The 25,841-nt window shown below is 37.0% G+C and overlaps 1 protein-coding gene across 2 annotated transcripts in view; it reads right to left on the minus strand.

Moving 5' to 3' along the window:
- STARD9 (StAR related lipid transfer domain containing 9) overlaps positions 1 to 25,841 on the minus strand; it is a 95,766-nt gene that overhangs the window by 21,773 nt on the left and 48,152 nt on the right. Inside the window, exons 9-23 of one of the 2 annotated variants that reach the window (XM_021533517.3) lie at positions 25,218 to 25,290; positions 24,282 to 24,349; positions 23,250 to 23,347; positions 22,836 to 23,033; positions 22,343 to 22,440; positions 20,499 to 20,576; positions 19,686 to 19,760; positions 19,015 to 19,194; positions 15,178 to 15,229; positions 14,156 to 14,293; positions 13,273 to 13,355; positions 12,173 to 12,276; positions 10,024 to 10,071; positions 2,917 to 3,104; positions 87 to 567 (exon numbers count right to left, since the gene is read on the minus strand). In XM_021533517.3, the coding sequence (XP_021389192.2) occupies positions 87 to 567; positions 2,917 to 3,104; positions 10,024 to 10,071; positions 12,173 to 12,276; positions 13,273 to 13,355; positions 14,156 to 14,293; positions 15,178 to 15,229; positions 19,015 to 19,194; positions 19,686 to 19,760; positions 20,499 to 20,576; positions 22,343 to 22,440; positions 22,836 to 23,033; positions 23,250 to 23,347; positions 24,282 to 24,349; positions 25,218 to 25,290 (1,962 nt within the window). Of the gene's footprint in view, positions 1 to 86; positions 568 to 2,916; positions 3,108 to 10,023; positions 10,072 to 12,172; positions 12,277 to 13,272; positions 13,356 to 14,155; positions 14,294 to 15,177; positions 15,230 to 19,014; positions 19,195 to 19,685; positions 19,761 to 20,498; positions 20,577 to 22,342; positions 22,441 to 22,835; positions 23,034 to 23,249; positions 23,348 to 24,281; positions 24,350 to 25,217; positions 25,291 to 25,841 lie in introns of both variants that reach the window. The other variant, XM_021533516.3, reaches the window with a different exon arrangement.

The following is a 25,841-nucleotide window of genomic DNA, read 5'->3' on the forward strand; positions in this document are numbered from 1 at the left end:
AGGCATTGGACAGATAGGTGGCTTGAAAATACCTTGAATTTACGTTACTTTTGAAAGCGCAGAGGATTTGGCAGATGTTAACTTACCTGGGTACCTGGGGCAGGTAGGAGTCACAGAACAAATGCCTGTTCTGCAAGGAACTCGAACACACCAATTTCTGTCTCTTCTGTGGGTGGCGATCCAAAGAGGACCTCACAGCAATATTATCACTTGGGGCTTGGGATTGTTTCACACACTCTTCACTGAGCCAGCAGCTAGCTTCCAGCTGCTCCAGGTTTTGCTTGGCTTCCAAGAGCTTCTGCTTCTTGACTATCCTTTCCAGCCGGAACCTGACCTTCTTCCGCCTTATGTTTCTTTCGGCCTTTTTTAAGGAGTACCTTTGCAAGAGCTCCAGCTGCACCAGTCTCTTCTTGTTCTGCTGTAGCAGGGAAAGGCAGGTTTCCAGCCCAGTGCTGCTCTGCACCTCAGCCTCTGCACACAGTGTAGGCTCTGTTTGCACTGCAAACTCCCTCTGCTCTTGCTGAAGAGCAGCCAGACGTTTATTCTCATTTATAAGCCACTGCTGGTCTGTAAACAAATCAGTGATTGAAAGAAAGTAAAAATCATAGGAAAACCATTATTTGTTGCTGTCTCGGTAATCAGGTAATCAGCCTTTAGAGGTCATTTAAGAACAGAATTTCTATGCATGTAGAATAGAGACTCAACAAACTATTTAAAAAAAATGTACTGTTGCTCTACTTTGTTGATAACTAAAAGCCTCTTCATTGGGTTAAGGACTCAGGTAGCAACTGCAGAATATAAGCATGTAATCATAAAATTAAAGAATCATTAAATGGCTTGGGTTGGAAGGGACCTTAAAGATCAACTGGTTAAATGTGCACAAAATAAAACAAATGGCAAAGATGCAGGTGAAGCAAACACAACCTTTAGCTATTTTGACAAACAGTTCAAAAAACACAAGCTCATACCACCATTAATGTGTATTTTTCACAGAATTACCACTCTGCTCCACAAAAGGAATTAGATTCTCTGCTTCCATTAATGACCCCTACAGTTCATAAATGCCAAATATGTTCACAAACCAAGTGACTAACCTAATTTGATAACATGTTAACTCTGCTTACATACTAAATATTCAGAACCTGATCTTTGCAGTCAGTGAGGATGCATTAGAGAACAGAACCATGCTGATTTATTTTAAACCCTGTATGTAAGAATACTTTTATTCCATGTAAGGGACGGATGTGCTTAGAGGTTTTTCAGAGCACACCAGCTTCAATCTGAGCTATGATGAAATGCAACAAAATAAGAGATTATTGAGATCACCATGACCTGGTTGAATCTGATGGCTTGAACCTTAATGAATCAGATTTTGTTCTCTTAATGAAGCAGATCTTTTATGCTGTTATAAAAATATACATATTCAGCTCTCAAGGCAAACAAAAGAAATCTATTGCTGAACAAGCAATGTAAAAATCTCAGGCCAGATTCCTTTACAAGTGAAGCATTTCTCAAAGAACCAAAGTTTCTCAAAGCACTGCTGTCTTTTTTTTTTTGGCTGAACTTAGTTTCAATGTGCAGTCCTTTACTAAATAAGCAATGTTTCATTGCTTATTCAGGGATGTAGGAATTAAGAGGTATTTAGGTTTGATGTGATGGATGAGGGCTTCCTGCAGGTCTGCACAGCTGAGCTGCAAGAGAGGAATTTGGGGCTCTGAAGGTTTCCCTAGTGCAAGAAAACATTAGTGCAGAGACATTGTAGGGATCACCTGCTTGATGAATACTGATCTTGTTAAACACTCTTCATTAGTGATCCCCACCACAATGAATCTCCTGTCCTGCTTAGATGGGCAGCTCTGCACAGAGCACATGGACAGAGGTAGGAATTCTAACTCTATGGTTACTGTATGGATAAAAGGAAAGCATTTTTATCATTATGTTAATTTTTCTTAATAACATTTTTAGTTTTCACATACAAAAACCTCAACTTTGTTGCCAGATGTGTTCTCTTTAACATGATTTTAGCAAGCAGGATATTTGGCAGATGAGTTTCCCTGCAGGAGAGCTGCAAGCTTAAGGTGCTAATTAATCTCTGGTCAAAACCTTGCCTCTGTCAGGAGCTGAGCCACAGAGGGCACAGAAAAGGTGAAGAACTTTGGTATGTTGCCAAGTAAAGAATTATATTTTTGGCTGGCAAAAACTACCTGCCTGGCTAAGCTTTGCAAGAACACAGTGAAACTAGCAGAACTAGAGGGAAACAGAGAACAAGTATACAGAGCAACAAAATAAATATGTTTTGAGGAAACTCTCTGGATTTTCTGTACTATCTATATATTCTTCTGCTATAGCCCATCAAAACAATTTCCTTTTAATCTCTTCATTGTGGCTGGCATAATTAAAGGATAGCTGGCTGCATAAGTTTTGGTCTGAAACCTTGCCAAAAATTCACAGAAGTTTTCTTCTCCCAGGATCAAACAGCAGATTTTGCCAGGTGGGAATGAAATTTTTGTATAGGCACCCTTTGCTTATCAAGAAACCTAGGTCAAATAATTCATTAGAAGACAAACTAGAGAACACCAGAACCATGGCTGCAGGGAGGCAGGATTGGGATCAGCCCAGGAGAGGAGGCTCAGAGCCACAGGGGAGTAGCTGGTGCTGTCCTTCCCAGCAGTGCTAATGACCTGCAGTGCTAATTAAACAGTGCTGCTGAAGCACTGCAAAGGAGGCCCTACAGCTCTGTTAATCAAGGCTCAGTAACTGTTCTCAAGGGAAAGGCAGTTGTAGGAGAAATCCAGTAATTAGCCATAATAAAAGTTCCACTCATAAAACAAAGCATCACTAGCACAGAAATGTTGAGAGGATGGAAGCATGCAGTAATAGAAGGGAAGTGAAGCAGGGGAAGAGGCAGGTACCCACTTTCTTGGATTTGCTGGTTGATGAGTGCTTGGTCATTTTCCAGTTCCTGCTCTGCTTTGATCTGTCCTCTCAGAATCTGCTGCTTTAAATCCTCAACATAGAGCTGCTGCTGTTGAATTTGTTTTCTGTGGAAAGCTTCCTGGTCTCTCAGTTTCTGCTTGTACTCTTCATGCACAGCATCTATTTCTCTGCTGTTAGAAATGTTGACAGTGAATTTAAACCAGAAGCAAATATTATTTGTAACAAAACCAGTCATCTTACTAAAGAAAGACAGACAATTTTCAAGATGTTGTTTAGTTCAATAAAAGTGCATTATGACAGAAACTCATACCTGTGTCACAGCAGGCTGTGTCATAAATTCCAGAAAACATGACAGCTCTAGTAGTGAAGCAGGTAATTCCATTTCCAGAAAGATAATAGCAAAAATAATTTTAAAAAATATTATCAATTTTCATTTTGCTGTATTCTTCCATAAATGAAACTGGGGAAGGGATTGTTTTCAGATGCTAAAAATTTTTATTACCACTATATAAGATACTTGTCATCTAAGTACTTTCAAGTGCTTTACAGAAATGACCAACATTCTTTGTTTTCAGATCAAAAACTCCAACTTAAAAATATTTACAGACATTGTCAGGATTTCACCAACAGTCTCTGGCAGTGTCAAAGAAAGACCTTGATCACCCAAATCTCTGTTGGATGCAAGAACTCTATCAGGTTACTGCTTCTATATTTGGAGCAGAATTTGGATCAGAAAAGTGAGTAGCCTGTGAAAAACTGCTTTACAATCTTCTGCAAGATGTTTGGCTTCTGACTGTGTGCCAAAATTTTACACACACAGAACAACAACCAAAATAGTATCTTCTTACCATAATGCATTATAATATTCAAGATACCTTAGCCCTCTGAAAGGAATATATATTCTGCTTCTCCATATGCTACCATAAAATTATTAACATTAAAGATAGATCATATCTAAAGGTGACTGCTAAACACTGCATTAATATATATAACCTCAGAAAATTAAACCCCTGAATCTTGAAAAAAATGTTTTAATTACAGTTTAATAAGAAATTAAATAATGTATTTATTATACTTCTAAAGCAATAAAAGACACCAAACTCTAAAGAGTCCCTGAAGGTCAAAAAATCATCAAAAATATAATTTCAAAGGAAATCTTTGGAAATATCATGTAGTTTGTAAAATCACTACCAATACAATGTCATCTGTATGAAAAGCATGTTTGACCTTTGCTACACAGGAATAATTTAACATCTCAATTTAGAACTGTAAGCATGTGTTCAAAGCAACCATTTCTACAGCAAAAACTTGATTTTGTGTGATAGTTTAACAAAAAGAACAGATTAAATAATTGAGCAGCGAAAATCTACAAATCTCCTGGAGTACCTTTACATGGTACATGCATTGCACTTCATAAGACGTAATAGGAAGGTCTCAGTACATAAAAGCTTTAAGATTTTCAATAATTTACAATATTACTATGATCTTGCTCACATGAGAAAAATGGAATTTGGGTTTTTTTTAAGGTTTATGTAAATGTAATGCTGAGCATAACTGAAAGAGAATATCTTCTGTTCAGTTGTCTGCCACAGTGCAAACACAGCATAAACTTTGCTGCTGCCATCTGCTAAGTGGTTTGTGTCCATTTGTCACCCACACAAACAAATTGTAAGAATATGCAGGTCCAAGATCTCTTTGTCCTTGGCTCGTCTCCAAAGATGCCAGTACCCTGTGATTTGTCATTTTTCCCTCTCAGATAAACTTGAATTGATCTCCAGGAAATAGAAGTGGGATGCCTCATTTCTCATTCAGCTGAAGTAGGTTTGAATTGACACTTCCCTGCAGCACTGAAATGGTTCTAGGACAATTACAATGTTCAGGTATTTGTAACACAGGGGGACAAACTCAGAGGTTAAAGAGAGATTGTCTCCCTAAAGAAGAACCACATTCCACACACAGTATTGAATCTGAAGTATCTTGTTAGGAAAAGCTCCCATGGTTTCAATGGTAACTCTGAGGGAGGCTTGCCCTAAATGCAGCTTGGAGGTTGTCTTCCATATTTTCTAAGGAAGAAGTCATATAATCTGGAGGCTAAAGTACTGATGTGGGACAAAACACTTGTGATTTTGGAGCAGTTATATGACCTCTGTGCTTTCATACCCTTGGCCTGCGAGGTCTTCAGGACAAGGAGTGCTTCTGGATGCCTCTGCACCAAACCTAACAGCCTCTCTGCAGAATCTGGTGACAAGATAGTCTTTAACCTGTTCTACTAACAGACATATGAAAGCTCTGGTTCCTATGGCGGTATGAAAGTTGAAAAATATGAATCTAAATTTGTCACTCGTCTCACATGATCTTGGGCAAGTTGCTTAGTCTGAGACATGTGAAAGAAGCAAAGGATATTCATCCAAGAGAAGTGATGGGGATCCATTAGCAATATCAAACATCAGAAAAGTTGATTTCTATTAATTTATCATTGTTAGCATCATTCTGCATGAAACTGAGGAAATGGAGTAAATCATTGCCAGCAGGCTGAAAAGAAGCATGATACTAATACAGTAGTGAAAGAATTCTTGTTCTGCAGCTGTTTACTAAAACTAGATAAAATTCTTCTGATAAAATATCTCTCATTCTTCCTAACCATGATTTTTAGCTCTCAGCCAATCTTCCCATAAAATTGACTTATTAGATTTCAAACTGCTTACAAACTGAAACCCAGAACATTTAAGTAAATGAAACAATTCAGTGCTGCATTTCCATCCAAAGACCTAACAATGCCCAGAGGGGTGGTTAGGTAACATCTGTTTACAGTTGTGAGAGGGTCACAAGCTTTTCCTATACTTTCCAACCTTGCTGAAACCACACCCCAGCCCCACATTATAAAGGAATAGAGAACAGGCAATACAAACAATGCACGTGGCACAGTGCTGTTTGCTCTCAGCAGCACTAGCATATTCCCTCACGTGTGCAGCGATGGCTTTTTGCTGAACTAACACAAAATTGTGAGATCCTTTCCAACAGCTGTGTGTGTTTGCACACAGAGCAGAACATGAGGCAGGCCAAACTGATGGTATTAATCACAGCTCCACATTATGACTACACCCCAGAAAGGCAGAGTCCAGAGGACTCCACTTTAAACCTTGGAAAAATTAACTCAGCCCAGAAATCACTGCAGTATTCTTTCTGCTTTTGTTCAGGTGACGTAGCTAGCTGGTACAATTCTCCCTCTGTAAGGTTAAAGTCACTGTAACAAATACTCTTGTTCCAGTATATATACAACTTGCAGTTCTGCCCTTATTTCAGTGTTTCTGCTTCATTTCCTAATTTCTAATAGTACAAAACAAAAATCAGGCAGAGCAGTAAAGCCAGGTCTGAATACGGAGACTGAACATTAAACGGCTTTTTATGAAGCTGCTTCTTACAGACAGTTTACTGAAGTGGAACAAAAAGATAATGGAAACCCATTCAGAGCCACTTACATAATACACAAATGCAAGATGATGTTTTCCCTCTGGCTGTGAAATACTGGCTGTGAGAGAAGAATTACTGGCTAGTTTGGGATACAGATCCCTCTCTCACAGAAACTGCTGAAACCAAGAACATGAAGTCAGAATGTTCCCTTTCTACCTTTGAACATGCTATGTCATGTCAGCACACTCCTACTGGTTTGTGAAAATAACATGATAAACTAAACTAAAAAAGGACATGACAATGGCCCAGAAAGAAAATAACACATTCACACACACCTCATAGCTAATTCACCTAATAAGCAATTCAAAGAACAATCAGTTTGTGTAATATATGTTTGAATGACTTAACTAAAACCAAGTATCAATCCTGTTAACATAGCAATTTAGCCAAATTCTGTAATAAGTAGGAGAGATCACTAATTTTTTAATCTAAAACATATTAAATCAGATGTATTGTTAAATTTAGACATGAAACCCTGGAATGCTATGAGATACAGCAAAAAAGCACAGCATGCTGTTGCTCATATTCGTGCTTTTCCACACAAGCAATCTGCACTCAGTACAGTTTTAGCAGGAAATAAAATAGCCTCAGGACAAACATAAAAGAAACAGCTTCATTTCTGCAGGTATCTAGACATACATGAAGTCTGGTTTCACAGGACCTGCATACTCTAGCATACAGCATATTAAAAAAAAACAATTTTGCAGAGAATTTCATAAAAGCATGCAGATTTCTGGGTGTATCAAATGCAGCAAGAAGTGCCAACAGTTACCCCCTCCTCCAAGCAAACCATTAAAAGCTGCAAGTAAGATGACAAAAAAAAGACACCAACCCTAAACTAAAGATAATCACAATACTGAGAAAACATTAATGTGATACCGATTCTGCTGGATTGCTTTTCCATCTCATTTTTCTCTCCAAAGTTTGCACGGTGCATGCTAAACGAACCATCTATAAATCCACATTTTTTTCCAGCCGGTTTTGTTGTCAGCTCTCTGGGATCCTATTGTGCAATTCTCCTCCCCTCTTCCCCAAACACTTCTGCTGCTGATGCAGAGGCTGGCGGCTGCTACAGCATAATGCAGCTTCCAGTAACTATGGCAGCAATAGCTCTGAATACCTGCTGCAACAAAATCCTAAGGCTCAGATAGAGAAACTACAGTGAAAAAGAATTACTTGTGGCAAAAGCTGAAATTTTCCAGTTTTCTCAGAAAAAACATCAGTCAAGTTAGCATCCCCATCTTTTCGACTGCCTAGTGTTCAAGCCTTATTTGTCTTTTACAAATTATTTTTCCCAAGGGAAAAATAGTTAAAAATAAAGCAGAAAAAAAGATGCTGGCAAGGCATTTTGCGCCCTTGCAAACCCCACACTGAGAGCAGTCACAAGTTAGAGTTACAAGCCTATCCACTAATACACATCTACACAACTGCTCCCAGCTTCTCCAGCTCTATCCTCCCCCTCTAGCCGTGTCCAATCCGGGCCCCTTCCCGCAGGGGCTCAGAGCAGCAGCAGCAGCAGCAGGCACCACGCAGCTGCACAGGATCCACATCTGCTGCTGCCTGGCACAGGGGCCCAAACCTCTCCCTCCTCTTCCCTAAAGCAAAGGGAAGAGCAGTGAAGGGGATACAAAGACCTTGTATTGTCACCTCCTTCAGCATCCCAAAGGAATGCCACTCACAGAATTCAACCCAAAAGTTGGGAAGTGGTGGGCAGGAGGTGGGAGCCAGAAGTCAGTCAAAATGGCCAGCAGGGTCAGAAACCTTTAGAAATAAGGGATCTTTGGAAACCTACGCACATAGTAATCCCCTTCGCAGAAGTTGCCATCAAGTGAAGTGCCATTTAGATTTCTGATTAATTGGTTTGCTTAGAGAAAAAGCACACTGTTCTGTTTCATGTGTGTTTTTTTTAGCCTTATGTAAACTTATGTAACTGCAAAACCTCTTCTTATTTGCCAAAGCCCCCAAAATAACAGCAAAGCAATGCCTTATTTAAAGCACCCCTTTAAATACATCTCTAAACCAGACCTCTTTTAGGCCAAGAGTCACATGCAAAAGACACAGCCACATTCTCCAATAAAGGCCAATGCTGCCTCTTTAAATTCCAGTTCAGCTAACACAGGTTTTCCCTTCACAATGTCAGTTATTAATAGAATTAGTTACCCTACTAATCCACTATATACAATTCTGCTGTAAACTGTAGAGTTGCTGTAACTGACCCAGTGCATTTGTGAAACAGAATATTTGAGGTATCTTTTAAGAGATGCAAAAGTTTTATTTAACCTTTTTGTTCTGTTTTTTGGTAGAGCATTTTTAAATACTCAAATGAAAGCTGTTAATAAGAAGTCAAGAGTATTTTGCAGATATTAGTTGGACAAGTTAACTATACCACATTAGAATAATAAATATGTTGGTTATACTGTATTGAATTCCACCCGCCCCACCATTTAACAATGTTGGTATTTTCAAGGAAAGGGAGTTCAAGCATGTTTCAAGCAGCTAAATAATTCAATGTGCTGCTATACCACTGAACTCTAATGGAAAAACTCCTATGGATTTTTTTTTTTTTTTAATCCACCAAGACAATAAAATCAGAATTTTTGTTTGCATGCAGTATGGTATTAAGGTAATGGCAGGAGAAAGACCTTTGTTATCTACTTGTTTGTGGTGATGCTGTAATATGATGACTGATGCCATTCACAAGCCTTCTGTGTGTTTGCTGGCTGACAGCAAACATCAGAAATTTGCAGTGCTGGGGCTCTTGTGAGTAGGGTGTATGAGCAAGCAACTAAATGAGAGTATAATGACTCACAATGTCTGAAGTTTTAATATTTGTGTGCAGTCATAGAAAATAGTTTTTCCTCTCATTTCTCAAAATATTTTAATGTACATTTAAAGGTTGAACTGGTAATACAACCCATAAAAGGCAGATGAGAAAAATGTCATCATACTGACAGCATGAGACAGAAAATTCATATCATTACTAATTGTCACTGTAATACATGTGTTGCCATGATCTGAAATAAGAAACTGAGAAGAAAGTAAAGTACCATCAGGTCCTGATGAAAAAGGTACTTAAACCCGTGGAAACTCAACAGTTTCTGAATTACTTCTGTTTGCAGCTGCTGTGCTTCTTTGCATGAATGAACCACATTCTATACTAGGAATATTTTTTTTTCACTTTTCCCTAAAGCGATTTTATTCTTGCCACAAGAGAACCCAATTTATCCAAGCAATTTCCAAAATACTAATGAGTATTCCCAGTACCTACTATTGGCACAAAATCTAATACATTTAAGGCTCTTATATGCTGGAAATTGGTGGCAACTTCAGAGTAAGCCTCACTCTAGTTATGGCTTTTAAATGCACACTGCACATGGAACAAAGATGCAAACCATTTGCACAAGATCACATATGAGAAAAGAACACGGTTGCAGAGCCTTGCCTGTAACTCAGCTTCATGTACATGTTCTTGTTCCAATATGATAAAATAGTTTGAATTAAAGCTTAAAGTGTGAGCTTCCATCTCTTCTGGAGGAAATCAGTGTAGCACAGGAGAAAGGCAAAGCTAAAGGTGTCAAAAATTTCAGCATGATTTAGACACATCAATAATCTTACCTTGTTTCAAGAGAACATTTGTTTTCTTCACAGTTTGTACATTTTTGACTGCAAAAATAAAAACAGGAAATCAAATATTCGGGGAAAAAGGGTGAGAAAAATTCACTGAAGCCTATTGCACACAATGTTGCTGCAATTTTCAGTAGAGGATGATGCAGATTTCTAGCAGCTAGGAGAGCACCAAGACCTTTCAAGTGAGAGGGGAACAGAGAACAAGAAACACACACAGAGCTTAACCTGGTCTTCTATTTTCCTCCAAGCATCTCTTTCTGGCAGAGACAAGACCCTGCATTAGGGCAGACTTTTCTACTGGTGATCAGATAAATACTCCCTGTAGTCCACTTAGTCCTGTATTATGGTTTGCAAAGTATCTCTCACACACCTTTTAGTACTTGACATTGACCTTTCTTCATGAGACACCACATATATAATTTTATTCTTATAATATCAATCTTAGGCTAGGTGTCTCAACCATTACCCCCTCCTTGAGCAAAACTTCTTGTCTGTACAGAAACACAGGCTCACAGGTTACTGCAAAAAGACAGTAGGACCACTGGATTACTTAAGGTGAAAACCAGCTATTATAAGATGTAGTTTACAGATCATTCCTGTAAAACCCAAGAAAATGCAATACCACAACATTTTCATTTTTAACTGCAGTAACCATCTGAAATCCTCTAGGTAAGCATGAGGATAACTTTAAGCAATGTAACATGCTTGTAACATCCTGTCCAAGTGATTAAAAAATTGCTCAACACAAACAAGTCTGCTATCTGAACATGGTCTATAAAGAAAAAAAATCAATCAGAAATGTTCTGCAGTTTTGTCAGGTTAAAAAGGGAAAACCAAGTAAAAATTCATGATAAACTGTTCATAATGCTTCTGGATTTCTTCAGTTTTTTCTAGATTCATCAAAAGAACTAGTGACAAGAGCTCCACAACTGTTTTTAGCAACATAAAGAGCACCTTGGTGTGTACATTTGAAGGTCATTAGACAAACCCTTATTTTTAAAATTATTTCTAACTTTTCCTAAGAAAAGTATAGCAATGATGTGTAAAATGTTCTTCAGTACATAAATAAAATCACTGCAGCAAATGAAAAGCAAATGCAGAGATTAAATACCTTAAAGAGAACATATGAAAAACAACACTAAGGTGGAAAGCGAACCACTTGGTTAGAAGCATGAAGAATATTTAAAACAGAGATAACATTTTATCCTCATAAAAATGAGATTAAATACTTCCTCTAGAAAGAGGTAAAAGATTCCTAGTATGTTACCACACCAAAAGCACTCTAGCAAGAAGCAGAACCACCAGCAGATATGAATGAAAAGATAGCTGTTTCTTGCCTTTAACAGGTTAATTGAATGTGCCAGGCTGAGAGGAATTAAAAAAGAAAAAATAACCCAGTTATATTTAACTCAGTAATATTCTATTTTCAATGTTATGAAGTGAAACAGAACATAATTCATCTTCCTGATACATATTAATCACTGTCTTCATCACACCAATCCTTTCCATTTCATAAAGTCTCTGCTATGAAAGCATACACTAAACACTGAGTATGAGCAGCAGTATATGCCTTATTTACTGCTCAGTTAAATAACAAAAGCAAAAACAAAAACAAGGAATTACACTGGCCTTCTGAGATGAAGGGCTCAATGAGGACTTGAACTAAAGGGAATTTATGAACTAACCCTCTGATTTCCTCAACAAATATGCAGCAAAAGTCAATTGGTAATAATTGCCTTGGCTAAATCATATCCTGAAAAGGCCATTCTGTGCATTGAAGCAATAATATTGTAAAAATCATAAATTAGCTGTAAAGCAGATGTCCAAGTGAATTGAATTAAGGCTGACAGTCTCATCTAAGATACTTTCTTACTGAGCATCAATAAACGATTTTGCAGGTTTGTTGCTTGTATATCTTAATGCTCTACACTAGTTGGCTGGCAATGTATTTTCTCTTGTATTCTATTCTTGTATGTATTCTTGTATTTCTATTGTATTTTCCTCAATGTATTTGATATTTTTGACTACTTAAAAACATGATGGGACTTACTCTGTATGCCAAGTCCCTTATTTCAGACATCATCCCAAAAGAGAAATTGTTTTTTCAGGTGTTTTTTTTTCTTAGTTTTAAACTTACTTGTAGAGAGAAGAAAGGATATAATGTGGTGAATTGATGCAACTTCCATCCAAATTGAGCCAGTCCAAAGCTCCATAACTCACAGTGGGTGGGGTTTCATTAATCTACAGAAAGCACACCACATAGGACAGGGATTTTAAAAAATCACAGCAACCCAGGAACTTCCAAGTTATCATTAGTACTGTCATTGTTAACTATTGTGTGCAAGGCTGCACACAGTACTTCCCATGTGAGTTTATAATCTCACACTTCTGCTTAGTCTTTGATAATTAGCAAAATTGCTACATTTTTGTTACTGAGTACATCTCTTTTTGCAGCTCTATTTGAATGTACTGCATGTTTTAGTAATCGAGAAATTAAGAATGAAAACAAACAGAAGTTAAGCCCCTTATCTTGAAGTGAGTACAAAAGGATGCAAGAGTGGAAAGCAGAAAACATTAATAAATGAAAATCATTTCAAAAGGTAGACTCTTGCCAATAGCAGTTGATAATATGGTTAATTCCTAAATGAGAAAACTTGTATTTTTAAATTAGGTTTTTAGTTACAGTTGTCATTTTAAGAATTATCTCATTTCTTAAACATTATTGAACTAGCCAACCAAAAAATATCTTACAGTAATTAGTTCCTGAATTTAACATACCAAGAAATATTTTGTCTATTCCCGATAGAACTGCTTTCAGAGTCAACAACACTTAAGTACTTAATCCCATAAATTTTCCATTTCTTCTAGTATACTTCATTCAAGACAGTGTAATGACAAAGAAGGAAGATAACTCTGAAAATCATCACATGTGGAAAGATTCTTAACTGGTCTTTTCACTGCAGCATTCTGCCTTTTTATTTCAATCCTACTGTAGTCATGACTAGAAATAGGAAACACTAAATTATTCAAGAGGTCTGCATCATCTTTTGCTAAGCACATCTGAAGGAAGTGCTAGTGTCCTCCCACAAGAGGTTTAGTGTCATTACAGACCATTAAGATGGAGGAAATGAAGCAAGTGAATTTGATGATGAGATGAAATATTATCGTTATCAGGCCAGCTTTTAAGAAGAAAAAAAGAGAAAAAAAAAAGAAGAGAAAAACTGTTTCAGAACTTACTGATCTTCTTAGTCTTAAGATAGCAGCTTCTGCTGGGTGATTGAATCTAAACTTATAAGATTTGCCAAGGACAACAAGGGCCCCTGTGAAAACAAAATAATTAGATATTTGCAGAGACATAATTAATCAAACTACTATAGAGTAATAGGTTAAAAAAATCTGACCAATTGCTTTCTGTAAATCACAGAATTGAGAACTGTTTTTACCATTTGTCACTATGGAATGGCAGAGTTTTCAATCTGTAATGACAGCATCCAAATAAATTAGAGATCTCTGCAGAGTAAACTGTAAATTCCTCATTCATATTAAAAGCCAGCATGACTTCATGCCAAAACAATAACCAACCCACTGCTCAAAACTTGTTTTTACACTGTATCTCTAAGACTCTAGATCACTGCAAGCTCCCTGAAGCTAGACTGTTACTTTAAAGAACCTGAAAGTATGGAAACCTGATCCATTTAATCTGAATTCATTCATTATAGCCTATGACTTAGTGGCTACTAGCTTCCACCTAAATACATCATGAGAAAGCTGAAGGTTATTTCAACCATATTATATAATTGTCAAAAAGCCCTTTCAGTGACCAGCTGACTTAGAGTCAGTCTCCACTATTTTCCACAATAAAGTCTCTGACTACGTCTTCCCTTTTCAAAACCCTACATACTACCATTGCCGAAAGGACACAGAATATTGCCACCAATGTTTTAATTTTACTTCTATGGGGTACCTAATTTATTTAGCCATGGATCAAACCTTGTGGAGCTGGCAGCGGACTGAGATATGTCTTTCTTTGATCTGCTCAAGTTCCATAAATTGTAGATCTGAACTGCACTGCCGAGGTGACCACAGTGCAGCGTTCATTCCCAGAAAACACAAATCTTGCCTTGTGACAGACGACAGGACCCAGACACTTCACACCCGTTGACAGAGCAGCGCGCGCCCGGGGCCGGCCGCAGGGTGACGATCCCGCAGTGGTTGTCTATCCAACAGTGGTTCCTCTCAATCCACTGCCCCTGCAAAACTGCAACACCGGGATTACCTCACCTGCTCAAGGGGTTGGGCTTGCCCTGCTCTCCTCAGAATGGACTGCCACAGACTGTTTGACACTGTGCATACTTCATACCCCAGAGAAACGTATCATGTGCAAAACAAGATTAAATACTGCTGGTAAATACTTAATCACAGCAAAAACTTACTACTCAAACTCACTATTGGAAATAGTGACATTGTTTTTGTATTTCTGGTACTGTATTTCTGATCTGTGAGCTGATGTGCAAATTCTTGTTATGTTGAATTTTATTAATGCCATTATGGCATTTATTGTTTATAATTTACTAATCTTTTGGCAGAAAATAATCAAACATAACCAAGCTTAGCAGAACTTAACCAAAGATGAGATCCTGCAAATTTTCCAATTTTAGTAGAAACTTTCAGTTCTCTATCATAGTATCTAGCTCCTGAGATTGACCACTAAAATTAAAACCAGAAATTAAATTAAGACATATTCTAAATAATTTGGACTTTATATCTAAAATATTCTGTACAAGTAGAGTTGAAAATCATTTTCAATGTCTCGTGATCACTTGTGCCCCTAGTTTAGGGCAAAATATCTGAGAATTTGGATGTTAGATGTAGATAATTTTAAACTCTAGTGAAGCATTTTACAAGTGGGAAGAAAATTCTGAAGAGATCTCAATTTGGTCATATCCATTGACTTTTTAACCTCTTAAACAAAAAATAATCACATATTTTAGCAAACATTAATAATGAGCCTCTTCTACTTAACTCTTTCAATAAAGAAAGCTGACAAAAAGAAACTCTACCTAGCTGTTACACATGACAAATGCAAACTTCTTGGTTTGACCTGGCCATATGACAAATTAAGTTGTAATACCATTCTCTTACCAATGTCTTGATCTTGGTCTGAGTCACTTCTTCCAATTTTGGTTGTTCCTTCCTGAAACAAAAAAGAGCTAATTTAAAAGTTGGTTACAAAAAAGACTATATATACGACTTTAAAAAGCTTTGGTACATCATTTTAGCAAATACTTAAAATAAATTGTCTCTGAATGAATTGTTTGAAGCAAATGCTGTGTACTCGTAATATTTCAGCCCATTGTCCCCCTTAATATTGCAATTACTCTTCATCCTGAAGTATGTCAGCTTCCATAACTCCAGTAGATAAAGTAACCCTCAGTGGATGACATTTGGACTGTGCTTGAGACCAATATTTTGAATATGAACATGCACCCTGATGCTTTGCACTTTTACAGTGAGAGTTGGTGTTTGCAGAAATGAGATAATGAATTTAATAAATAACCATGCAGAAAGAAAGAAGCTACAAAATGATGATTCAATTAACCAGGCTTTTCTAATTTAGAAGTAACAGAATTCCTAATTTGTAAGGGCACTTTGTCATATCTTTAATCTAACTACTAAAGAAGAACTTTTTTCTGAAACTTAAATGACATCTATGAAGTCTTCCTGGTGCTTATGGTAGATGGGCAAATTCCCAAACCTGAAGATTCAATAACTTCAAAAAAAGAACTGCCTAGAAACAAATGTCTCCAGAACAAGATTTGAACTATATTATGGGTCAGCAATGGAAGTGAGACAGTAGTTTTATGGTTGCCTACAAATACCAATAAAAAATAGTTGTTTAAACAATAACACAAGAAAAAAAACTGCCAAAAAAGGCAATTAATTAAATTAATTTACCATCTATCTATTACTTTCCATTACCAGTTCTATGTTTTTTCCTAGGGAAAAAACCCAAGATAATTTCCCAGTTCTAAAGAGACAATGTAATTGGTTATGGTAAAGTGATTGGTAAATGCACTCTAAAATTACTTTAATGGCAAGCCTCTCAATTTTATTAAAATTAATTATGGACAGTAAACAGTATGATTTTGTATTCAAATTAGAACAAATTACATATATTCTCTCCTCCAAGTATATTGTAAATCTCAGATTAAAAGATCAAGCACGAAGTAGCAATCAGCTGCCTGAAGACTGGGAAAACAGAAGCTGTGCACTATTCCAAGGTGCCTCAGTTCTGGATAATTATGGGTGAATCACAGTGGGTTTATGCACTGGGCAGAAAGGGAATGGTTATCACAAAGCTCCTCAGAGAGCTCAGCTGTCTGAACCAACCAACAGCTCCCCCAGGCAAGAGCCCTGCTGAGACTTCATCTGCTGCAGAGGCTGAAGGCTGGGCTGTGCCTCCACTTGAAGCCACTAACAAGGTACATGTCAATTTAATGTTCAGCAGACTCAACTGCAAGGTATCCACCTGGGCTGGTGTGACTTCTAGAAAACTTGTGGTCCATATGGCCTTTGACTCATGTCACTCGATCAAGTGAATTAGCAACACACAGTTTATGCAGAGAGGAGCAAACAAACTCCTCAAAAGTCTCTTTATTAATTATCTTCTTCTTTGGCAATGAATTGTATAGTTACTGTAATTCCAAAAGAAACTTTTTCCAAGTTGCTGAAATAACTCTCTGGTAATACAATTTAATTAAGAAAAGTGTATTACAGCAGTATTGGCTCAGGAAATTCACAACAGCATCCCAGTCAGGGGAGTGATTCTGGGTAAGTTTAAATCCAACTAAAAATTGCAGGTGAGGCCAAAGGTACAGATATGATACGAGCAAACCAACTTAACTTGAGAAAACAAAATAAAAATAACTATATCCCAGGACCATGCTGATTTCATTTTTTAAATGTTATTATTGAACTAATAATTGTCATATTTTTAGTCTTTCCTAATTTAATATTAAATATTCTACCTGAAAAAAGGAAAGATGTTTCAGATGCAAGGACTGCACAACCTGACCTGGCACACCTCTTCACACCCCTTGAAGTGTTTTTACATTGTTACCTCTTCTGGCTGTTTCTCATGACTAGGGATAGAATTCCTAAAGTACATTACAGAACCATAAAGAGTAAGATTGCTTTGCCCCTTCACTTCTGGAAGTACTCCAACTTTCAAAAAAAGGTTATGAAGTATACCTTTCACTGAAACAATAAACAAATTGCATATTTTTAGGCTATGCAAAAAAGGTCAGCTAAATCACAGGAAAACATATATCTTTTATTAATGAAAGCCAGAAATTAAGCGTGGGGATAGCATCAGTTAGTGCAATAAACACTATGAAATATCAGGGGAGTAAAAGAGTAACATAATATTTATTTTGCATGATCTGGAAACTGCTGCTGTGACATCTCTCTAAAAGTACAATGTAAAGAGTTGTTATATGATGAAGCTTTAATTTGTAAGGAACCACTAATGTTTTACCTTCTTGCTGTTCAGATGAAGATAACAGACACCAGAGACTAAAATATGTAAAGCACAAAGAAAAGAAAAGGCAGCATCTAGAAGCAAAGAAAGAAGGGACAAAGATGTTAGTGTGACAGTCATGAATGACTTCAGAAGGTGACCCTTCAAACAATGTTATGGCATTAAAATGAATATATTTAAATGAGGTGTTGTCAAAATTAGTATGGGAAAGTATTTACTCTTTCCCCAATGGCACATAACAGAAAAAGATTTAAGTAGTAGCAGTTGCTTTCAATAAGTATTTATTGTTAATGTCGGGTTGAGTAGTTGAAGTTGCATGTTGATCAGCACTGGACATAAATATTTGGTCCCTAATAATTACCTAGTACAATTTCTTCATTGGCATGAGAAAAATTAGTTAAGTTTCTCTTTCAACATGATAGAAGAATAACAAGATTTCTGTTCTATTTGTTGCCATTTTTAAGAGAAATAAAAAATCCTGTGTCCTTAAACTGTTAATTACCACAAAATCTAGATAAAGATTTTTTTTATTAGTAGGCAGATACGTTATTTTTAACTATATTTAATATATATTTTGGCAATGAGTGCATCCCTGTAGAAGTGCCCATCCAACATGCCTTCCACATTAAGCAGCATCAATATTTCAGTAATTTCCATTCATTTAAGCAATATTAAAAATGCTGAAGTCTGGCCTAGCACTTGCTGTATCAAAACCCAAAAAAACCCTAAAACTATCTGACCCAGCCATGTACATCATATGCCATAATGTGCAGTAATATACATCCAATGTTATAAAAGTTTATTAGTGAAAGCTTTGCCTGAAATTAGCAGCTACACAATAAAACAGTGTCTGTGAGGCCAGGAGTTCTACGTGGTCTTCAAAAATAGTCACTCAAGCAGTACCACAAGTAATTAACTTTCATGCTGCATACCTGGTATCTACGTGGCAGACCTCTCATAGGGTTAAAAGCAATGTGTAAAAATTGTTGCCCGAGTGAGCTTTTGTTTCTTTAACCTTACTTTTATCTATATTTATGTACAAATATTCCAGTCTTAAGTATACAAATGCATAATAAAATTTGGACCAGTTGTCTGCAATACTTTAAGCACCATCCACCATCCTTTGTGTTTCTCCATATATGAACACATAACTGCCCTCATGCTTTGTGGACTAATATAAATATTTTGCTTTGCTTATAATACAATATCAAATACTTTGCACATGCATTCATAAGGGGTCAAATTATAGTCATATATGAATTCTTCTCCTTTTCCTTTTCCAATTATTTTCTTCTTTTCCCCCTCATTATATCTTATGATCTGTAACCTTCATATTTTGAAAGCTGTTGTTGTAAAGTCACCCTCAGCACTCTCCATTTCCAAACAAAACAAATATTTTGAAATGAAAGGGTAAAATAAGACAAGTGACCATATCTCACCCTGAGATGGTATAGCACCACTCCTGTGCTGAGGATATCATCATCCACGGCCATTAGATGAGGTAAATTAGAATCAATTGTTACTCCAGCTTTTTCTTTGTTGATGTCCACACTGTACTCTTCCATGATGGCTTTCCTGTCTGTCCACTTACTTGTCCAGTCTTTGGTCAATTGCTCAATCTCAAAGAATAGGAGAGAGAACTGTTTCACTTACTAAGCAGGATAATTTTTCTTTTTGATCATGCTAACAAATTATTTTGACTGTCTTTGGGCAAAACTTAAATTCTACAAAACCTTTCCAGGTTAGCAGTGATCAAAGCTTCTCAGTAATTTTGATAATGTAGAATATTTTCATTTGAATAAATTAGAGTTTATGTTAGAAGGGAGAGACTGTGTATAATGAATTGCTGTGATATATTGAGACAGCCTTCAAACAAGAGGTAGATTGTGCAGGCTTAGTGATGCACAGTGGACTGTGTCCCATTAAGGACATGAGACTTTTGTCACAAACTAGTAGAGCATGCTCAACATGAATTAAGGATGGCAGTTTCCTGCATCTGCAGAGCAAAAAGGAAAGGATTAAGACAAAAGAGTTTCACAACTATAGCAATGCTATCCCCCATGCCTAGTGGAACAGGAGATAGTTTCAGCATCAAGTAAATCGTACACACCTTCATTTCATTCTGAAGGACCAGCTCAGTCAGATTGCCATCCCTGTCATCACTCCAAGAGGGACTGGAGTTTCTCTGTACAAAAAACAGCCACCAAGATCTACGTGTTAGTTTTCTTATTTACAGCTGGCAGGCATGTTCTTTCACTCTGCAGCATTTCAAGGAGGTGAAGTCAAGAGAAGGAAAGAGAAAATACACATGCTGCCTTCTAGCATTTAGCCTACATCTCTCTAGCTACTGCATGCAATTTTTTGGCATAAAGAACTGTTGAAAAACAATAACTGAGAGATAGTTATGTGTAAATGCATCCTGAAGTGTAGTTTCTGTCTCTTTCATCAAAACATTCTCTCCATGGCTTGGAAAACCAAGACACTACTATTATTCCAAGAGAGAAAAACACCAGGGATGTCAGCTGTATTGTGAGGGCTCACAGATGTTCACAACTCCTTTGCAGGGAGAGAGCATGCAGGAAGTGTGAAACAGCAATTAATCTCTTGAAGCTTCAACACCTTTAAAATCAAAATATTTCTATTTCATAGTATTTGTGGACAGATAAACCATCCAACTCTATGAAAAAGAGGCAAGGAAATCCTTTTGAATCATTACGTGACTACTTATACTTCAAGTTCATCAGTACAATGACAGAAAGAGGAGAAATGACAGAAAAGCAATTAACCTTATAATTACAAAGTCACCCAGAGAGCAGTTTCATTTCTCTCCAGTTACAATAAACATGGCAAGATAAACAGGTGAGATGAATGTAAGCTACCTAAAGTAACACAAAAGCTCCAGAAGGGAAATGTTGCTACATACCAGTTCAAAGCTCATCAGCATAGTTTTCAACCTATCAATTTCTTCTCGCAGTTCTCTGATCAGTTTCACATTTGCATCCTGAAACATTGATATACAGACTGTTGGAAAAATCAGTCTCAAAAAAACTCTAGCTTAAGAAATCAACCTGGAGATAATCCAGCAGCCAAGAAGAGAGGAGAATAGGCAAACTCACAGCACTACTCCTTGCTTCACTCTGCCAGGCCCTTGAGATGCACTGGCCAGGGACAGGTGGGTCTCATCTTTGATAGGTTCTGCTTTACCATAAACGTTTTTCCATCTCTATTCTGAACACAGACCTACCACAGCATTTGTTCCCATCATGACCAGATGGATTCATCACTACTTCTAAGGATTTACCTTCAAAATAGTTCTATTACATCAGAAAGATGCTGTTATTAATGTTGGTCCATAAAATCCAATTAGAGGAGATGAAGCCAGAGAGTCATCCAGGATGGTATTAAAAGCCCCTACATACATACATAAAGATACACACATAAACCTGATACAAAAAGAATTTCCTGTCTGCTTGCTGTGAGGTATTCATCTCACTTTCAGAGTAAGCATTTCTGCACTGGCAGTTTCTGGAAAACAGCTTTTACAGACATTTCAGACAAACTCTTGAGTCAAGAAACAGCTTTCTCTGGGCTGCCAGGTCAATTTGCAGTGAGGGGAAGACTGAAGGTCAAGGGTCTAGCATGGGCTGTGCAAGAGAGTGATGGATACACAAGTTGGGAGGCTGTGAGATGTTGTGTGTGACAAGTGGTTTATCCACAAGTGTTAATGTGACTTCAGCCTATCACAGAGCTGAGAACTGCTGCTGGCAAAACCAAGCACACAATTGCTGCTACTATTTATGTCTGAAAACGACTTATAGACACTGGTAATTAAAATGCAAATTAAATTTGAGAAATCTAGAATTAGAAGGGTTTGATTCTGCACAAATTTAACAGAGTACAGTTAGGAAAGCAAATAGTGAAGTACAACTCTAAGATTCTATCCTTTCATCTACAAAATAAAATCTTGATATGCTTAAGCCAAATCACAAAAGAATACTACTAAAGCTGTAAAGTTAAATGATTAAATATTAGGAAATGGCTGGAATCAAGACTTTTTTTGAAACCTAAATTCACTGTATATTCCTTAAACGAATGCACTGTGATTCAGTCCATAAGTTATGTGATCGTGTGGAAAGGGAGCTTCATGCAGAATTCCAGGCCAAGAATGATCAGAACTGCAATTCTAGAGTTTTATATTTCTAGCATATCTGGCTGTAGATCTGAATCAGTATGTGCTGCTTAAATTTTGCTGTAAAGACACACAGAAATATGCACTTCCCCATGAATTATTTTTTATGCTGGTTTTTAGGACTATAGTATCTAAAACCTCCAAATCTGTTTTAACACTAAGTCTTTGATTGAGACAGTTTACATTTTTCACATTTATAAATGTGGACAGAGTGTAAGGGTGGAAAACGAGAAAAAAGCACACACTGAAAATTTGCCTTAAGCATCTGAACATCTAGGATTGAATAAGAATGGGATAGCAGTGGCAGCAATAGAATTCAGGCCTCCAACGCAGTACCTGACTCTCTCCTTAATACTCTGCCATCTTTTAACTTGTGCAGCCTGTGAAGGACCTCTGCATAATCAAGCAAATGAATCTGTCATAAAGTCAGAGCTCATTCCTAGAACAGGCAATGAATAAAACTCAGATTCTGTGGCCAAAATCATTCCCATATATTTAAGGGCTTCATTATTTTGTGTACTGAGAAGAAGACAAATTGTGACTGCATAGGCTACCTTAGGCAGAACTCAAGGCCTCACCTCATTTACTCTGGGCTTGTTAATAATATTTTTGGCATTTGCAGCATATCTCAAGGTACTCATGGTCTCGTTGTAGCTGGAGCTGGCAGGCGAGATAGCTACAGACAGAAAACAAATGACACAATTTTAAAAAACATTCAGTTTAACCCATCATTTTTTAAGAAGTTTTTTAAAGTCTTGCTTCTTTAAAAGATAAAAAAAATAACCTTAGGGTTATTTCATTTAGCTCACAGAGAATGTCTTCTCCAGACTGTATTTATAACTGCATGAATCACCTAAAATCAAAGCTACCACCTTGGTAAGACTCTTAAACATAATTTCATGCACAATCAGCATGCATTTTCATTTCCTTGAGGATTCTATGAAGTGTTTATGAAAATCTTTTCAAGGACAGATTCTAAGTGTTATAGCTGTCTTTTCACTGCAGTAGAGGAATGTATTAAAGGCACCATGTAGTGCAAAATGTTAAACCATTAACAGAAACCAAACTCACTGGCAATCATGATGGTCTTGGAGTTGCCCCCGAGGCTGTCCTTGAGCAGCCAGGTGAGGATGGAGTCGCGGTAGGGGATGTAAGCCGGGCGCCGGGCCCCGCTGCCGCCGGAGGGAGGGCTGTCCACACGGCTGCTCTCCCCTTCACTTGTGAGGCTGCTAATGCTCTGGCAGCTGCTGAACATCTGGGAATTTTGTGCTGAGGGAGAGGTACCACAGAGCTCAGGAAAGGAGTTTTTCTTTTCTGTCATGGCTACTTAATTTTCTTAGATGTCATTACAGTTTATGAAGACACCACACAGCTGCTCTGTTGAACTTTTTGATGGAAATGCAAATAACATTTACACTCAACACACAGTGAGTGAGTCATATGCTTTTATCACTACTCTTCAAAATAAAGAACTAATGTGCTTACCTAAAGTAGATATGACAATTCCAAGTGTAACTAATGACTTGTTAATATTGGCACCTTCGGTAATTCTGTCTTTACAGTAACTGGGATCAGCTCTTTCACTGTAGCAAGCAAGTGTGAAAAAGACAATGCAAAATAAACAAAAATGCTTAATTATTAACAGCCAATATGAAAACAATGTATGTTCAAGCAATACAATAAAGCAGAAATTATAAACTTTGCAATTAAAAAACCCATATTCTTCAAATATTTTGTATTTCCCTCTATTTCAGAAAATCCAAAGAACCATGAACAGTTGGTGCATGATACTGTTAAAGACCCAACAAAACACAAACTCAATTGTGAACTGGCCAACTCAAATTCTGAATTAAAAAAAAAATAACATACGCTTCACATCTCCACAAGGGTAGCCTGGCTCAGTACAAAAGTCTGCATATTCCCTCAATGCCACTTTCTCTGACCATACGTGCATGGTAATTTATGTTCTTAAGAAAACAAAATCTTTTTCTATAACTGTTCTACAATTCTTCAGCAGAACTGCCATCTTTCTGTTTTCAGCCACATCCAACACAACCACATTTACATCACTGAAATGTACAACAAAGATCAGAGACTTAGGAACTTCTGGAATATGAACAAAATAGACAGTGAGATATAACTATTTTCTCCTACCCATGCTAGGCAGCCATGAGGAACACATTCCTTTTTGCCCCTCTCTTTTCAAGGACAGATTTAGTAATTCCAACAACACATGACAGAAAAGCCACTTAATAAGAATATAGAGCTGAATGGAATTACTTAAATATATTCAATAACACAGTATTGGTTCTGAGAACCCAGAAATTCCTTTCCTCAATGAAAAACAATACCCAGTACAGAAGAACTATTGACAAAGACAATATTAATATTCCCTGTTACATTATAAGAAAGTCAAGATTTCTGTTAGTTCAATGAAATTTTAAAATATTCAACTTCATCTTTTAAGACAATTCTGCCAGCTTCTTCAGAGAAAATTACCTCTCTGCCCTTCATTACCTGCCTGCAAGGTCCACTAAGTTGATCTTGCTTGCAATTTCAGATGGAAGATTGTTTTCCAATATAGCCTGAAGAAAAAAAAAATCAATACGGAAGTTTATTATTCCTCTTAATTAATTAATGAAAATAAAATTGATGTGCTCTTTTGTTTGAAGCTGAGTTGTTCATATGATTGTCTTACTGCCTTTGTGACCTTGACCCTCAGACTATGTTCAAACCACAAATTCAACAGCTTTCTCACCCCACAGAGAAACTACCCTCTTATGCCAATTTCCTCTCTAAAAAACCTTTACTGCCTAGAGACTGTGAAAGGCTTTCTTGTAGACCTTGCAGAGTTATTTTCCACTAATGTATTCCAAAGGTCTTTTGTGAAACTAAGGAAAAATATCCCAAAATGTTCTGTGATTACAGGATGTTAGAAGTGTGAGATAGAAAAGGTCTATTGGATCACTGGATGACTTCCCTGCCAGGGAAGGATGTAATTCCTCCAGAGAAAGGCTGCATTGTCTCAGGCAGAGTACAGGATGCCAAATAGATGAGTACATCTAAAAAGCTGGACAGATATAAAATTTTGGTATAAACTAATGCTGTACTTCAATTAAGAATCCTAAACAAGTGTGATAAAACATAACCTCAAACATATTTACATGTAATTTTCACAGCATCTAAGGGGTTATTGCATTTCAAAGGGCTTATTGAAACTGAAAACATTTCTTTTAAGAGTGAGGTTTTGGCATCACTTCTGACTATAAGCTTGCACAAAGGAACAGAATGCTTCAATAAACACTCAACACATCTGCAGTGTAATCCAAAGGAAATAAGTAACAGCTTCCACCATTACTACAGACAGCACAAAATAGTGACAAGTAAACAATGCACAACACAGTGAACAATGCTTTTGAAAGTGAAGAGGAAGTTGGGTTATTTTTAGCTAACCTGAGTGTAGTGTATGGTGAAGATAGCATGGGATCTGCTGCTGGCATTGTGAATATGTGTAGCTGCTGTGATTCTAGAAAGAAGAACAAACCATTTAATTACAAAGGATTACTTCCCTGTATTCAAGGAAATCAAAATCAACAAATACAGCAGATAAATTTAAAAATGTGAAACTTGGAGAATATGGCAGGCTGCACTCTTGGATCTGATTCCTGAGCATTTGGCAGAGAACATGGTAAGGTGGAAACTGAGAAAGCTTAGTTTTTATTTACTTCCCAGCATCACTGTTATTTTAAAACCTTGACTACTCTTATCATAAGACTTAATAACAGTTTCGGAACTGTGATTAGGATTTGGACTATTCTTTCAAATGTAACTGTTTTCCATTATTGCAATGGCACCTGTAAAGATATTCAAGGCTTCTTGTCAAAAAATGTCTCAGCTAACAAGAACTAAAATCATTGACTTCACCTTTGTTCCAAACCCCACAGTTCACTGACAGCAAACACAATTTGGACTAGTAACTTATAGACAGAAAACCAAATAATTGTAAACATAGTACTTCTAGAAAATAAATAAGTACACATTATATTTTCAGAAGTTTTAAATCACTGAATTATATGA

Source organism: Lonchura striata, chromosome 6 (genome assembly GCF_046129695.1).
Source record: "Lonchura striata isolate bLonStr1 chromosome 6, bLonStr1.mat, whole genome shotgun sequence".
NCBI classification, from domain to species: domain Eukaryota; kingdom Metazoa; phylum Chordata; class Aves; order Passeriformes; family Estrildidae; genus Lonchura; species Lonchura striata.